General features: G+C 39.7%; 1 protein-coding gene across 1 annotated transcript in view; it reads left to right on the top strand.

Annotated features, from left to right (window-relative positions):
* The window catches only part of WDFY4 (WDFY family member 4), a 125,730-nt gene that overhangs the window by 29,842 nt on the left and 78,296 nt on the right, over positions 1-17,592 (top strand). Inside the window, exons 19-35 of the mRNA XM_054163688.1 lie at positions 785-1,016; positions 2,029-2,171; positions 2,645-2,756; positions 2,870-3,060; positions 4,852-5,004; positions 5,454-5,527; positions 6,347-6,508; positions 8,058-8,149; positions 9,169-9,268; positions 10,082-10,287; positions 10,823-10,992; positions 11,573-11,698; positions 11,902-12,063; positions 12,162-12,353; positions 13,806-13,923; positions 14,499-14,656; positions 15,076-15,314. Of these exons, the coding sequence (XP_054019663.1) occupies positions 785-1,016; positions 2,029-2,171; positions 2,645-2,756; positions 2,870-3,060; positions 4,852-5,004; positions 5,454-5,527; positions 6,347-6,508; positions 8,058-8,149; positions 9,169-9,268; positions 10,082-10,287; positions 10,823-10,992; positions 11,573-11,698; positions 11,902-12,063; positions 12,162-12,353; positions 13,806-13,923; positions 14,499-14,656; positions 15,076-15,314 (2,630 nt within the window). The remainder of the gene's footprint in view (positions 1-784; positions 1,017-2,028; positions 2,172-2,644; positions 2,757-2,869; positions 3,061-4,851; positions 5,005-5,453; positions 5,528-6,346; positions 6,509-8,057; positions 8,150-9,168; positions 9,269-10,081; positions 10,288-10,822; positions 10,993-11,572; positions 11,699-11,901; positions 12,064-12,161; positions 12,354-13,805; positions 13,924-14,498; positions 14,657-15,075; positions 15,315-17,592) is intronic.

The following is a 17,592-nucleotide window of genomic DNA, read 5'->3' as shown; positions in this document are numbered from 1 at the left end:
TGAAGAAAAGACTGTGTAAGAAATTAGAATTGTGAAGGTTGTTGACAATACCAAGTTATTTTTGGGTGGTGGAGCTGGAGAGCAGGGAGGATGTTGTTGTATTTCATCACACCTAATATTTGTACACTCTAGTACCAACTCCTGCTTCCTATTCTTGACCAGCCTTGTCTTCTACATCTCAGTAGACAGAGATCAGCAAATACTAGGAGCCTCTCATCCTAACAGTAAATTGTTAAAGGCAGGTCTAAGCCCTGAACCACCAAAAATATTCCAACTACTTCTTATGAGAGCTGCCAACATTTAAACAAAACAATAGATTCAATTTAGGAGACTGAATACTTATTTTAATACCAAAATAAATAGTATCATTTCTTAAACTATGCTGATTTCACTGAAGCTAACTGGCGTGCTTAGCACTCTGCAGTCTTCAAAAACTCTTTATTCTCTAGGTGCCTAGTACAAGGTATGTTCTGTGACATGGCTTTCTGTAATGAAAGTCACAGTCTGAGCTATGAAGTTTAGAACAGCAAAAGGAAGTCTTTGCTAACACTTGAAATTATTTTTGCTGTGTTTTTTGATCAAAAAGTAGGCTTGAACTTTCAAAAATGCTCAAGTTTATAATACTTCTGAAAGTCAGGTTTCTAAACAGTGCTTGATAATTGTATTGCACAGCTGACTGAGACTCCATTAAGGGAAAAGGTGGCAGGTAGTACATCACAATGACAAGATATTCAGGTGCCATGAGTATGTTTCATACCTTCAGTGGATTCTTCCTCTGTTCCAGATGCAGTATATCCAGCCCTTACCAGGTAGCTGTATTTCCATGGAACCCTCTTCCTTTATTGATGTCTATGGCTACATAGCTACTCCTCGAGTCTGGAAACAGAAGTCCTCCTTGACCTGGCGCCTTGGACCTACATACTTCTTTGAAGAAGCCATCTCTGTGAAAACTATAGAAATGATTAATAACCTTGGCCCACAGTATTGTAGCAATTTCCAAGCAGTACAGCTTCAAGGTATGTGATAATTCTCATATCCACCACTGTGTGTTTGTCAGGGCAATTCTCTTTTTATTCTTATAATCTACCATTAGTATTCCAGCTGTGCCTAGAGCTACCTCTGAAAGCTGGGAACTCCTCATTACCGAGTAAGATAGCATGAGGATCTTCTAACCTCCTGTAAATTGGGGTGAAGAAGGGTAGTAATCAAGCAGCAGAGAGAGATTGAGCATAAAGAGGAATAATATATCCTTGAGATATGCAAGATTGTAATTTCTGTTGGACACTTATTAAAGCAACATCTTGAGCTGAGACATAATGCATTTGTTATGCACAGAAAAAAACATGGCAGAAAAAGAAGCATAGTCTTTAACTGCAAATACCTGCAGACTTGGAGAGAGAGATAGGGGAGTAAGTTACATTCCATTTAATGAAGAGGCTTTTTAACTAAAGTCTACTGTTAGCTTCAATTATTAACAGGCACACAAAACATTTTAGTTATTGATTACTGTTTTTTCAACAAATAGTGCATTCACCTCTGTGCTGGAGCAGGACATGAAATCATCTCCCATTTCAAATATGCAGAATAATCTCACCATGCTCCAGCCTCAAGCAAAGTGAAAAGCCTGAAAATGCTCCTTTAGAATGCTATCTAGACAAACTAATAATAATAACATATAAAAAAATTCTACAAGTCAAGTATGGGAAGGGATTGGTGAAAGAGAAATTATATCAAAATACAGCTTCAAAATAAAAATATTACTAATAGAAGTCAGGAGAATTTCATGGTTTTGAAGAGCTGAGTCTCTGAGGTGCTTGGTCTTTGCACACTGCTCTTCCCAGCTGGACTTTAATGTTGATCATGTATCATGACCATCTGACTCCACTGATGCTCTGATACAGGGAAATAGTAAAAGTCAGATTCCCATCTAAACTTTGGTTTCCTCGAGTTATTTTTCATCTGCCTCTCCTTTCTTACATGCTGAGAATGCTGAATTCCACCAGAGTTTTACAGACTCTCTCATTTTAGGTGAGGACCAGTACAGTACTACACCTCTGGTGGCAGAAGAGATGATTTCTTTTGGAATCAATGCCATGAGCTCATCTATCACTACAGTTCAAGATATAAAGAGCACCTACAATGAAGTAGATGGCCGGCTGATTGCCAAAGAGGTCACAAATTTCCCTCATTTGTCTTAAACACATATTTCTATAGGTTTCCCAGAACAAGCTTCATGATTTTTTTTCTTAGTGCGTACCTTCAGTGACTTCTCTCCCTACCCCCCTCCCAGTTTCTTTTCCCACTCTTTATTCTACTCATGGCTTTATTTTCAACTCTGGAGAGGAATAGATTGGACAGTGTGAACACAGTGCTAAATTCCTGTCATGAAACAGCAATAGAAGTCATAGTTTTCAGTCTCAGTCTGTGATTTTTTATACCTTCACAATGACCTTTCACATGCTGTTCTAGTATGACAGGCCTACTGCCTTGCCAAAGTAAAGGGGATGCACAGTATTTTAGATGGGTGAATGTTCTAACAATCAAATTTGAAGAAAAAAAAATAATTGTTTTCATAGTCTAAAAGTAATAAAGCAACCCAAAATACTTCCATGTTTTTCCTTAGGATGTGTTTTCTCTGTTTTAGATTGGGATTAACTCTCGGGACAGTTCAACTCCAGTATTCCTAGCTAAGAATATTGCTGGACACCTCTCAGGTTCCTTGCGGACAATTGGGTCAGTTGCTGTGGGACAATATGGTAAATACACTAGGCCTTAACATTTCATATTTTTTAAGTATTGGGCCCCTCTCTGTCCAATAACAGATTTTGTCCATGTAACTTTCTGGTAGAGTAACACTGCAATTTCCTAGGGGTGAGAGTGTTCCAGTCCTCTCCAGCAGCTACCAGCCTGAACTTCATTGGAGGCCCTGCCATTCTCCTGGGTCTCATTGCTATGGCCTGTGATGACCACACCATGTATGCAGCTGTCAAAGTCCTGAACTGCATCCTGAACAGCAGCCCAATGAGTGAAAAATTAATGAGGCACATGAATGGATACCAGGTAGATACTTCTTTTGTTCTTTCCTACTGGTAATAGTCTTTCCCCTGGAGAGCCTTACTCCAAAACCAATGGCAACAAAACAAACACATCCTGGATGTTAATATTTATGTTTGGATCATCTTAAGTTATGACACCTTCAAGAAGAAGATATATAGGATAGTGCTCTAAATCCTGTGGTAACAATTTCTGGTAACCTCTATAATGGTATATCTGCTGATGGGAATGTGAGGGCAGAAGCTGGTGTAGCAGATTTGTTACTGACTCACCTTTTACAAACACACTTGATCCCTCCCACAAGTGATCACTTCTTAGGCAGGTCTGCTTCCTCCCCTTGGCTTGTCTAGTCCAAGATTTCTCTTTATAGATTGCTCAGTGTAGTGCTGGGAATGAATTCCTATGGCTGGATCTTCATTTTATTAGGAATTGTGCATAACTAAGTTCTGTCTGGATTTTGTTGATTAAGTCTGTCTTAAATTCAACTTTCAAACCTTAAAGCTGCACAGACTCTAGAGTTTAGTTGTATTTATGTACTATATATGTTATACTGGGTGAGTTAAGGCTCAAGTGTGAAGTTTCAGTTCAGTGTCCTTCACTTTATGCTGCATTGAGTAAACAGAGTCCTATGGAACAAAGACTCTTCAACAGAGATGATTCCAAATAAGACTTTTAACCTTAGGGCTTCATCAATGATCTATTACAAAGTTTCTGTTTCCCCAGTTTGTGAATTGTTTATAAACTGATCATGATTCATATGAATCAGGAGAAGTGTGACCAGCAGGACAAGGGAGGTGATTCTGTCCTTCTACTATATTCTCATGAGACCCCACCTAGAATACTGCATCCAATTCTGGTGACCCCAGCATAAGAGGGACATGGAACTGCTGGAGCAGGTCCAGAGGAGGGCCACAAAGATGATCAGAGGGCTGGAGCACCTCCCCTGTGTGGACAGGCTGGGAGTGTTGGGGCTGTTCAGGCTGGAGAAAAGAAGGCTACGAGGAGAACTTACAGCAGCCTTCCAATACCTGAAGGGGACCTACAAGAAAGCCATGAAGGAACTTTTTACAAGGGCTTGCAATGACAAGATGAGAGGGAACAGGTTTAAGCTTGACAAGGGTAGATTTAGACTAAATATTAGGGAGAAATTCTTTGCAGTGAGGGTGGTGAGACACTGGAACAGCTTGTCCAGGGACGTCAGGGGTGCCTCCTTCCCTGGAAGTTTTCGAGACCAGGTTGGATGAAGCCTTGTGTCTACTTGTGATAGGGGGTTTGGAATCAGATGATCTTCAAGGTCCCTTCCAATCTAAATCACTCTACGAATCTGTTAATATATTAATCATACTAAGATGTTGCTTGCCCAACCTTCTTGTAGGTGAACACCAGCTTTTACACTGTATATGAGCTGTTCCTTTCAACTTTGTGCTAACTAGTGCTCTCTCCATGTGACTGATCATCATGCTGCAATGTTTTGCTCTTTGCTTGTATGTCTGAACCTTTATTTTGTTTCTTAACAAACTAATAAAAAGGTTTCTTAATGTCTATTTTTGAATGAATGTCTATTCCTCTCAACCTATTAAAAGTGTACTGGCTTTCTGGACATTTTTCTTGCCATATCAGGCATTCATTGAGTAATTATAAACAAACTTACCTGAGAAATTGACAGTGTTTCACACAAACATCTTTGTTTTGGAGAGGTCAATATCAACATTTCTATTAGAACTAACACCATTTCCAAGCAACTAATATTTGATGACTCCACAGAGTAGTCAAACTGCTTTATTTTTTTTTCCCCAGTTGCTAGCCTATCTATTGAAGAAGAAGACACAGCTGTTAAACAACAGGATTTTACAGCTAATATTCTCTCTAGTTGGCACAGCTGAGCTTGGCTTTGAATCTTCAGTGATCAAGAATTATAATGCATTCCAATATATTCTCTGCAACTTTGAGGTAAAACTGTCGATGTTACTTTGTGAGTTTGGCTGCATTAAAGATGGCTTTACAGGTATAAGGTTTGATTTGTTCATAGCACCTCCTGCATCCAATATTTGGGATGGGCTGGAGTGTGATGATTTTCTGCACTGTGGCTCACATGGGGAAGTTACAGCTTCTGAAATGGCAGACTGTCTGTCACCAAGGCTCTCCATTATGCCCTGTTGCAGATTCTGGAGTCTTCCTGCAGACCCTGCAGGGCAAGCTTCTCAGGCTAATTAAGGAGCAGCTCTTCCTCACACTGGCAGCAATTGGCAGCAATTTCTCGGTTCCTGTGAGCTGTCATTGTAGAAACAATTGAGAGTTTATGATGTTATACTTCCTGAACTATACATAAGTCTTTCTCTGCCACAGGTTACTGAACTTTCAGCAAAGCAGTAAAACCTCTGCTCTCCTTTATCTTTCAGCTTTGGAGGAAAGCACCAGAAAATCTTGACCTTGCTCTTTTTTCACATCTTGTGGAGATCTTGCAGTCCTCCAGGTATAGTAACTAGTGTGGGACAAGCTCATTTCTAATATGGAGCTGCAGTTGTGAGGTTGATAAAAGGTCTAATCCTAGTGGAATCAGTGGGCTCTGGGAATGAATGATTCCTATATTGGTTTTTCAAGGCTGGAGTTCGTGATTTGGTCACCTCCTGAGATAACTGTGGGGCCAAAATGAGAAAAACTATCTGGTGACCTGGTTTAGAATAGAATAGAATTAACCAGGTTGGAAAAGACCTTTGAGATCATCAAGTCATGGAACCACTGCTGCACAAATCTAAATGATTGCACTGAGTATGAAATAATAATAATTAGATAATTGAAGTTCTGTTTAAAACCAAAATACAGCAGAGAAAGGTGTTTTATAATGGTCTTAATCAGCTGTACTAGTATTTATTGTATCTGAAGACACACAACATGGTGGAGGAGATGGGTAGAGCAGGATGCTCGGTTCCTCCTTTTTGGTACCAGAAAGCTCTGTGCAGAACTATATGGTGTCCTTTGTTGAGTTTTACAAGAATAACACTTATTACCACCAAATAACTACTAGAAAATTTGATAATGTTGGCATTAACTCATTGCATCAGTTTCTAAAGGAGAGGGAAGATGGGCAGGGTAGAGAACACACAAATAAGTCTTCAGATCTCCATTGTTGACATATATTCAATTTGTCTGATGGCATTTGAGATGTTTCCAGGCAACATTAGAAGCCAAAGGTGCAAATTATTAATGCAAGCTCAGAATCCTTTTAGCTGGAACCCAGCAAATTTGGTTCTTTCCAGTAAAAGCTTTTAATAGCCCCTGTGCTTTTTTACAGAGATGGCTGTCAGAATGCTGTAGTTGCCTACCAGGTGCAAATGGTGCCCAAGCTCATTTTCCTCTTCAATGATCCTGAAATCAGTAATTCCAGGATCATTGTGGCCTGCAAAATTCTCTCCCATCTGTTGCAAGGATACTTTAACAGAAGAGATATTCTCAGGTAACTTTCCAGTCTAAAGCTTTGTCTCAGTTTGCAGATGAGCAAACTGCTAGTACTGAAAAGAACTCTATAGTAGAATTTCCCTCACCTCATCTTTGGTAAGAGCCCCCAGATTTTTGGCAGCTGCAGGGTCTTCAGCAATGAAAACTTTTTCATGCTTTCAAAACAGAATTCAGCCCAATCATTTTTTTCTGTGAAGATGGATTGAGTGGTGACCCTTACAATGATGGCACGAACAGTTCTGCTGGTATGACTGAGACTACTCAAAGTCTGTACTTAATATTTGGTTTCATTAAAGCCTGACCCTAAACTATTGCAATTGCCATAGTATTGCAACTTTGCTTCAGACAACTATGTACCTAATCCTTAGAAACTATTCATTTTGTTCTTGAATTTCAATCAGTTATGTTAGTCAGGAGTTCATGAAGCAAACAGTTTAAATCCTTGTTTGCTTTCCATAGAATGTAAGCATCAGTCCATTTTATAGTCCCAGTTTATATGCCTGTGGCTCCGAACTGAGGAAGGCCCATACAGTGCTGTCTATAACCACCTTATTCCAGGAAAATGCACTGCACAGATGAAAGCTCTGTTTTTAAAGCCCTTTGTCAAAATGTAGAAACAGACTTGCATGTCAAACCTGTGTCCTTTGCAGTCAGCTTTTAGGTCTGTTGAAGAGTATGAGCACCTCAAGTAGTTACCAGGTGTGTGTAGTGGATTTAGTATATAAAATTTGCCATGTGATAGAGGGTGTGAGTGTTTCTTAAACTATTGTGATTTGTTATTCTATGGTAGTTTAGTTGTCAGGCTCATAAGTGCTGAGTAGGGGGATAACAACAGTCCCTGTCCTAGCTCCAGGAGAGCAGAGAGTCTAGCAGACTCTCAGCAGCACTGAGAGCTGATGTGGGTTTCTTTTGGTCCTAGACTTTTGACACATCTAATAGAAATTCCTCTGTGGACCATTCTTGCAGAACAAGTGGTGTTCTGTCCCCTAAGAAAAGCCCTTCTTCTTGCCAGGAGGAGGTTATGCACTTTCACTAAGTGAGTCACGTTAAGCTATCCTTAGAATCAGGTAATGTGTTAAAGGAAACTACAAAGGAAAAAGAGATTGACATTCCTCCTCCCTGAGTTTTCTCTGCTGAGGTTTCTCTTCTTTCCTCTGTGTGCTTAGAAACCAAGTGGTGATAACAGGGGTATCTGAATGCCACAGGCAGTTCAGAATCTTTTGTATGAACAGAGTCCTTAACTCATATTGCTTTCCTCATTGGTGAAAGACTTTTAAAATCAAAAGATAAGAAGAAAAATGTTACCATGATAGAATAGATGTTATTTATATTTGTAGATAGATACTGATTTATTTTGTTCCTAGTTCATGAACTTTTGCATTCCTGTTTCTGCAGTGATTTGAATTTCCAATGGTTGTCACTAACTGCCATTGTTAATGAGCTCTGAGATTTGTATGTAATCTCATAGTAATTAAATTAACACCCATTTTTCTGTTGATCAAAACTGCTTTCTGCTGACCCACACTGCTTTCCTCTTCCTCTGTAAGGATTGCATTATTCCTTGTTTACACTTTGAAACCTTCTTCTGTGGATGAAAATCAGATTTGCCTGGATGCTATGGCTGAGACACCCAATGAAGGTAAGGAGCTACCTTTGGTGTGTATGTTCTTGCAGATAACTAAAGTACTTCCCCAGGGCATGATGTGCTGTAAGCGCAACATACTGCTTCTGCCTCCAGTGGCAGGAAGAGACACAATTCAAATGGCTTCATCTGGAACAGACAGGCTGCACTGAGGTGACTTGAGATTGTGTGGAAGATTTATAGTGCTACGAAGGCCCTATGTGAAGAACATAAAAATGACAGTTCCTGTGTATGCATCCAAGAAGACTCTAACCTATCACAAGGTCCTGCTTCTGCCTGGGCAGTTCCTCTTGTGTCCTCTCATTCTAGCAGTAATTTGGTTACATTGTCTAGAATCTACACAATGTTGAATTTCACAGATATACACAGAGGTGAAGGCCATTAAAATTGAAATTGCCCCAAAACCTAACATAGTCAGCTGTTATGAGGAATAAAATTTCACTTGGCATCCTGGATTTTCTGTGAACACTTTGCCATTCTTACAGTTGTAGCAAATAGTAACATGGAGCTCTACATCTCTTAAAGTATCTGAGTATTCACATTAGCCTTTTGTGTGGGAACTTGCAGTCAGCTGGCTCTTTCAATATCATCTTTCAGTTGAGACTATATTGGTTATTGCATGTTTGAACAATATGTTATATTAAGGAGACATTGACAAGCTCTAGTTTATATAGAGAGAGACATCACAGCTAGGCAGTAAAAGTTAGATTGCCTGTTTACATTTCCCTCTCTAGTTAACTTGAGCTTGCTTCCATTAAATTATTATGCAGTGTGTATTCTGACTGAGGTTTAAGTAACTCTAAAAGAAAGGACTTTGACAGTGTAAGCACTGGTCATTTCTGATGCCAGCAGGAATTCGTGTGTCTAAAATCTGATGTCTGCATCTTTTTAATTTACAAAAGACAGACACAAATACTTCCACTGGGCTAATCTGGTGCAAACAAGGTTGCTCATCAAAGCAATGGAACATGTGTTTTGTCTTTTCATTACTCTTTATTACTTTCTTATATTTGTAGCCTTAAGCCAAACATCTGGAAAGACAATCTGGCTTCGAAACCAATTACTAAAGATGCTGTTAGATGTAATGCACTCAGACAAACTTCATCTGTCCTCTGAGTAAGTAGAAACAATTTAGGAAGGTGTAGGCAAGTGTCTCTGTCTTCTAGATTTCGTCTTTACTGGTGCTTGGCAAGGACTAGATGCACTGACAATGTTTGAGCCTCAATAAAATAGTATGTAAGAGCAGGCTTGGTTCAGAGTTATTCTTTGTCAGTGATTTATCTGGCATTCACTCAGATGTGTGATCAGGTCCCACACCTGACATCCATTTCGAAAAAAGATTAATGTTTTCAGAAAACGTCTCAAATAAGGAACTTGGATATTGCTGTTCCTCCTGCATTGCAAGAATTGAAGAAATCCCAGACAACTGTCTTTGAAAATCAATTCAATCTGCACTCTTTCAACCTGCACTCTTTTATCCTAACTGTGAGCATGCAGTTTCTGTAGTCCTACCTTGTATAACTGAAAGGCGAAGTTCATTGTGTTGGGTGCTGTAACTGTGCATTTTCATTAGTTAACACATTTTGGACTTCAAAATTTCAACCAGAATTCTGAATGTCACAGGTTGAAAGATCTAGTCGGTGATGTAGTTTACCTAACTTATTGATGCACGCTCCCTTAAGGAGCTTCATGTTAATGGATTGTTTTTATCTGAAAGTAACAGAAGGTTGGATTTAGTGGGAAGTAAATGGCTTGGACTGTGTGGATGTCTGTTTTTAAATCTTTTGTAATTTTGTGTTGCAGTAGGCCTTTAATCAGATTTTTTCTAGAGACTCTTGAGCTTCTAAATGACAGAGATCATTTTAAATAAAATATCTTTTCTGTCTTCTGCCATGTCTCCTTTCACATGTTTTCATGTCTTTGTCCTAGTGAACAAGAAGAGATATTTTTGGCGCTGGGACCAGACTGGTTTCTACTGTTCACACAGAGCCATCTGCACTCTAGCACAGTTGTCCTAGGAATCAAGCTACTTCTGTACTTCCTCCACAATCGTTTGCTGTTGAATAAATTCAAGGAGGGGACAGTGGCTGGGCACTGGCTGGAAAATAGCTCCACAGGGTTGAATATTCTAATGGGTATGTGTTGATTTAATGCTGCAAAACAATCCCCTGATCCAACTCAGTGACAAGAGATCACTGAAGTAGGTAAGAGGAGAATGCTCACTGATCTCAGTAGACAAATTGATACTAATTCTAGGGCAAGCTTGCCTTAGTACTTCAATTTTTCTGTGCTGAAGAGTGGAAAGCATTGCTTCTCCCTTGAACAATAGTTGGCATTTCTGACTAGTGTCGCAGGCAGATGGCCCTTATTGTCCTGTGTAAAATCAAAGTAGGTGATAAGCCTGTGAGGGGTTCAGAAGCCTTCCATTTCTCTAAGATTTGTTTGGCTTGCTTTCTGATAACTAGACCAGTAGTTCTGAGAAAGGAATGACAAAAGAATAAGAAATCAGGAAGAATCTTCTGCATAAAAGTTATAGTGGGATAATATGTTAGTCAGAGGAAGTTTTGTAAAATGTTGAAATTGAAGCCTAGCAGAGTACTTACAAATGAGTTGGATAAAGTTCCTTTGATATTAGGCAATTACTCTGAACACTTGCCTTTTCCTTTAAAGATAATTTGAAAACTAATCCTCCAGTGCCTGACAATGGCTCCTTCTTGATTTTTGGATTTTCCGTGCTGCGGAAAAGTCTCACTGATCATGTCCACATCCCTGAGATCTACTTGCTCGTGGCAGAACTCTTTTTAGCAACTCCACAATGTGAACCACCCGAAGAGGCTAAGGTATGTGTAAAATGGTGGAAAAGAAAGAAGTTTCTATTGCTGTACTGCTTTGCTATTTTATGACCTTTCCTGTGAGAAGATCTCAGGCAAGTTAACCTTTCTTGGGTTTTGTGACAGTTAAAATTAGTCATTCCTACTTTAGAAATCAAGCAAGTTGACTTTGGTTTAAGGAAATTTACATTTAGAACAAACTTGTCCATGCAGGTGTTAAATGTTATTTAACTACTGTACTTTAGTAGGTAACTCAGATTAGCCACCCTGTTTGTTTTTATATTGTCAAGATTCATTTTTTTAAATCTCAGAATTAGTGGATTTTGGTACTTTCCTTCAGTGTCCTAAGAAGCCATAAGGCATTTTTGCTCTAGTGGTGTCAAAGATGTTTTTCAGATATTGAAAATATATTTCAGATGAGGACAATCTGTTAGTGTTGTCCTGGGGAAAGACATTCAATAGGAGAGGGAGGAGCTACTGGAGGTGAAGATGTTGTGGGGGTTTTCTGATGTAGAAAGAGCAGGCATTGTTCTTGATGTATCATATATCATCTCTGTCTCTTCTTGAAATCTCTTTCCTCCTGTTGTAGAAAGATCTTGAGTCTATGTTGCAGTGGATCTTACAGCACCACATTACAGAGAATGTCCTCAAAATTGGGTTGTGTACGGAGGCAGCTGCTTTACTGCTAGAGATGGTTAGAGTTACTGTGGACAAGGTAAGTGCTCTGTTGCAAGGACAGTGCAGTGTCAACGGCAGAATAAACTGCCCAAGTGTGAGATGTGAGTGGAAGCCTTTAGCTGTAACCCTTTGGTTTCCTTTGCTGTACCTGACTTCTTTGTGGCTCTGTTGCTTAGGACTATCTGGAGAAAATCAAAGAGGAATGCTGCCTTAACTAGAAGCACATTTGTCTGTGTTCAGCCTATTGCAGATGCAGATGCCTCCTGGAAGATTGCCTATCCAGGGAATGTTATCCAGTTTCTGTGTTTGATCTATCACAGTTATACTCAGGACTCCGTGTGGCACTGCCCTGATTTCTTGAAAACTTTGGCTATAGTTGCTTTCCATTCTGGACCACCCAAGGTATTTATATCTGAGCTAGCACAAGTCCTTCAGATCAGAGATGGGTTGCTAAGAGGGAAAATAATTGAGTTCAAATGCATTGCTGTCTGCTTCCACAGGGAGGCTCTGAAGGCCTTTTGACTCCTGATGGTCCAGCTGTTGCTGAAGGGAAAGGCTGTAGTGATTCTCTCCCACTCCTACCACACCCTGCCAAGAAACAAGCATGGGATTTTGTGCGAATCCTCCTGATGGATAGTCTTCTCAACATCCCAGCAAACAAACAAGGACATCCTTTTGAGCTGCTTCTTGAGGTTTCTCTACTAGTCATCAGGCTTGGCTGCTATTCCTTTAACTGGGAGTGGAAAGACATGGGGTATCCTGATAGTGCCCTAGCCAAAAAAAGAAATACTAATAACAAAGAGGTGTATTCAGGCAGTATTTCCAACAGTCCAGGATAAGGCTGGGATCACAGCTCTTAGAGAGCATCCACTACATCCTGGCAGATCTGGGCAGACTGCTTATTAGAACAGAATTCCTACCTTTTCCCCAAGGAAGAGTTTTTCCTGCCTGCTTTGCATTCCCATGAACTAAGAAAATGCTGTCCCTAGACAATAACAAAGGCATTTTGGGGACAAAATTGAATATTTAAGCTAGACATGAAAAAATTTCTCTTTTCCTTCATAATACCTGCTTGTCATTCGAGCAGCCCTTGAGTTGGAGAACAGAAGATTTTACAATGAGACAATAATTTCTTTTCAGTGCTCAAATAACCCAAGAAAGAACAGTCTCCACTTAGTACAGATTAATACAAGATGTAGCAGCTGAGTCTGGTTGATGAATTTTAACCACTTGAAGCACAGGAAAGAGTCAGAATAGTCTGAAGAAAAGGAAAATGTAAAATTTAGGTTTCATCTCCAAATTGCCAATAGTCTAGGTATCTCATATGTAAGTTCTGGTGCAGAGATAGCTTAGTAATACAAACAACAATGAACAAAAGCTTGACTGCAACTGTTGTGAGTTAAATCACCTTGCAGAGCAGCAGTTCCCTAAAGATTTATATAATGACATCCCAGGGCATGTTACAGTTTGAAATAGAAGGTGGTTCTTCTGAGTATCTGAATCCTGAGCCTGAAAAATGGGCCTGAAATTGCCTGAGGGACAGTTCTTCACCTGTGACAGTATGTTCTGGCACTGTGCAAAACCTTGTGTTCAGTGTGCAGGTAACTGTTGCAGGCTATCAGCTGTGAACTGCATATGTATGTAGGGCTTCCTGTTTTCCCAGTTGGAGTATAAGGTTCTGTTTTCTCATCTGCCATCCAGTAACGGTCCACATACTCGCTCTTAGTGGGGTTTGTATGAGAGGTGCATGTTGCCTTTGCATAAAGTACTCTGCATTTGTATGTTACTTCTCAGTTTACAGCATCTGTTTCATGTGTCCACACCAGAGCCTAAATTGTGCAACAGAGGGGAACAGTTGTCCTTGCTTTTTTGGTGCTGTTCCCCCCCTCCTTTCCTAACACATTTCCTAGGTGTTTAAGGGAAATGTTGGGTATTTTGAATTACCTCAGATAGTACTGAGCATCTCTTGACATTTCTACTTACTTCTTTGAGCTAAATTTTTACTAAATCTGAGTCTTTAACAGGCACAATCTGCAAAGATCCAATGAGATCAAAAGGCTTTGAATAAACACTGAAAGTGAATTGTAGTCTGATTTCCTAGGTGATTTCCTGTTGTTCTAATATATATTATGACCACTATATAGGCTTCTCCAGCAGATGCCACCAGTGAGGATAAAAGACATTTTCAAACAAAAGTTTTGCTGTCTGCTATGGATGTCTTCCATGTTACCAGCCAAAGTGATGGGAAAACAAGACCAAGAGGTGAGTGGTAAGAATCAGATTATTACCTAGTTTGTATATAGCATGTAGATGTAATTGCTAGAAAGATTTGGTAACAGTAGGTAGAAGGACAGTCCAGCTCAGTAGGCTGGACTGTCCATTTACTCCCTCTGTTGGCCAGTTTGCATAAACTGCTGTATTTTTACCATTTTTTTCTACAGAGCCTCCTCACTTTTTTATCTCTTTTGAGAACTGTTTCTGAACCTTCAACAGGGAATACTTAGAAAGAAACCCAAGTTTATCCATGAGTGCTTCTGGAAACAATCCTGTTAAACTTAGTTGTTGCTGCTCTCAATTCTGAGTCATTAGTTGGCCCAGTCCTTTATTATAGTATTTTTTTTAATTGATTCTGTGCCTAGAATGGAGCTGTCATTTCCAGTCTAAGCATTTCTGCTAGACCTAGGGTTTTCTTAAGTAAGTCCCAACTCTGAGACATTATGGCATGAGCCTGTTATTTCATAGCTCTGATAATCTCTTAACTCACATAAATATTAATTAATTTATTTATTGCATTTCAGCTTGTTTTAGAATAATCAATCCTCTTGTGTCTTCTCCAGGCATAAGTGCTCCTCATGGCACTTCAGAATCAACTGCACCTTTATCCATAATGAATATTGCTTATTTTGCTCAGAAGCTGGTTGAGAAGATGAATAGCCAAATGTTTGCTGCTGACCCTAAGCAAATCCTGATCTTCACTGCAAAACAAATTATAGTGGTGAGTCAGTATGTTGCAATGTCCTGCCTCACACTAAGGTTGTGATGCTGTAATTCTCTAGAAGATGGCTGTAATCTATTTGATGATAGTGATTATTCCTGTTCTCTTGCCTAAGCACATAATAGCTCTAAATGACAATCAGAGCCAGGTGGTGTGCCATAAAGAAAGGATAGTTAGATCTTTTGTGCCACTGTCCATTGGTTACGTATGTGTTGCTGAACAGGTATAAATTACTCTCTTCCACAGTTCTGGGGACTTCAGCAGATTTACAGAAAAACTGAATTTTGAATCTAACAGGTAGTTCAGGGAAATTTTGCTGAAATAAGTTTGCAACAGCTTAAACAAAGTGACAGGACTGGATCCCTGGGGAGAGAGTTCTTTGAGCAAGTCAAAATTTCTGATGTTTTTTGTTCTCACAGGTCTTAGAAAGCTCCATTTCTCAAAAGGAAGTTCTCCTCAGTGCCCTGTACAGCTGTCTTAACAGAGCCATCCTCTACTGTCTATCCAGACCACAGCAATTGCTTCCTGAACAGTTTAATGTCCTGAACACTCTCAAAGTCCTGCAGGAAGAGTGGGACGTTATTTTTGCAACTTACAACTCAAATACTAACTTCATCGTCTGCCTAATGTACTGCCTTTGCCAACTGAATTCAGGCAGGTACGACTGGTGGTCTCGTTGTAATGATTGTTTGCATCTCTGTGCTGTTATTTGTTGGACTGGGTGCAGAGGGAGAGTTTTCACAAAACTTTAACTGCTTTTGAGAATTACTAAAAGCTGTGACTGAGCTGGGTTCAGCTAGACAAAGGACTTTGGATGTAATGTATACACTGTATTTCAGCAAGCATTTGCCCCATTGGGCTCAGTGTTCTGGGGTTTTAAAGCACCATTCTGCTTTTAAAAAGGGCAAACCTTCCACTCTGCGTGTTCATTGAACTCACAGAGTAGAGCTACTTAGGGAAAGATGGTTGTTTTCCTGATACACCTAAAATGAAAAACAGCAACAGAAATGTTTTCATGTAATTTTTTATTATTTAATTTGGAGGACAAAAAAGTTACTAATGTGCTTCTTATTCTGAAGATAATGGATTATAGAATAGAATAGAATAGACCAGACCAGGTTGGAAGAGACCTTCAAGATCATTGCGTCCAACCCATCAACCAATCCAACCCACCTAAACAACTAACCCATGGCACCAAGCACCCCATCAAGTCTCTTCCTGAACATCTCCAATGATGATGACTCCACCACCTCCCTGGGCAGCCCATTCCAATGGGCAATCACTCTCTCTGTATAGAACTTCTTCCTAACATCCAGCCTAAACCTCCCCTGGTGCAGCCTGAGACTGTGTCCTCTTGTTCTGGTACTGGCTGCCTGGGAGAAGAGACCAACATCTGCCTGTCTACAACCTCCCTTCAGGTAGTTGTAGAGAGCAATAAAGTCACCCCTGAGTCTCCTCTTCTCCAGGCTAAGCAACCCCAGCTCCCTTTCAGCAAGAAAGTGAAAAGGATAAACTGTTCTTCAGTCAGAAGGCTAGTTTTTTTCTTGAAATACTGTTGAGGAGAGAATTTCCTACCACCTCTGTTGCTCAGAGGCAGGTTAGTATGAGTGTTTGTGGGTGCAACAAGCAAGGCACAGCGGATGGTAATAATGTGGCAATTCATTTTTTATTTTTTTTTAATTTTGAAAAGTCTATTTCATTTCAGAGACACCTAGACAAGCTTGCATGCTGTGTAAGCAGAACCATTACATTTGCACACAGGTTTGATTGCTACTCTTTATTAACCAAAACATCTGTAGGGTATCTGTTTTACTCATCCAGCATTTCCAGCAGACTACTTGCTTTGGCGTAAATGCAGTTAACAAACTCGAGCTGATTTCAGGGAAGCTGGCTCACAAGTCCATCAGTACAATGAGAATCTGGAAATCTTCCTGGGATGTAGGCTAGAATCACATCACAAGCATGCTGGAGGCCATTCTGCAAGACAAGTGCATGGGCTAATTTAGGGAAATACTTATTCTGATGCAGCAGTTATTCTTGCGTGGGTGCATTTAAAATATATAGAAAGCTGTGCATGGATCTTGTGAATCTTTCTGTCATTTTTACTTGGGTCTAAGCTGCAAAGTCCTGGTTGTACTGAAGCTGAGAGTTTTGGCATTGGCTCAGATAGGGTTTGAACATCCATACCCACTCCGTTTATTATTCTTAAAGGTGGTGTATCAGAGTTACTCTTGCTAGTGTAAGCTGGGGAGTTTTGGAAACTCTGTTTTGTGAAAAGAAACAAATTGTCTAGTGCTTTATTCACTATAATGATGCTTATTGTTTCAATTAAAACCTTCTGTGCTGCTTAGATGATCTGAACTGAATCCCTTAATATAGCATCACATCAGAAATTAGTTGCAGTTCCTGAAGCCTTTTCTTGATTGTTTTTTGTCCAGTCAAATAATAACTTCCAGGCCCAAACTGTTGAGATGAGGAAAGGATTGGTTGTATGTATCAAGAACAGAAACATATGAAAAAAAAAAAAATTAAAAAATTACAGAAGTGTTGGTGTTATCCAAAAGCCAAACATAGCAAATTCAGGGAATCAGAATTGTGGTATTTAAAAGAAAATCAGAAATAAAAACTTCACCTATGCATATCCAAGAGATTTGACTTCCCCAGGTAGTAGTACCTATTTACAATGGACAGAACTTAGTAGATAACACTTCTGTGACCTAGTCCAAGTTGCTGGATGTCTTAGCTAAACCTGTTGCTTTATTGTAAGTATTACTGCTGTGCTGAAATTCCTGGTGTCTTTTATCTGCTGACTGGTAAATTATTAGACACACACCCCCCATGCAGTGTTAACTCTTTTTGGCTGTGGTGGTGCTCTCAATAATAATCACATCTACATTTTACTAATATCATGGTGCTAATGTTTCCTGTTCTTTTTG

The sequence above is a fragment of the Dryobates pubescens genome, chromosome 8 (assembly GCF_014839835.1).
Source record: "Dryobates pubescens isolate bDryPub1 chromosome 8, bDryPub1.pri, whole genome shotgun sequence".
NCBI lineage: Eukaryota > Metazoa > Chordata > Aves > Piciformes > Picidae > Dryobates > Dryobates pubescens.
This window is presented reverse-complemented; position numbering and strand designations above follow the sequence as displayed.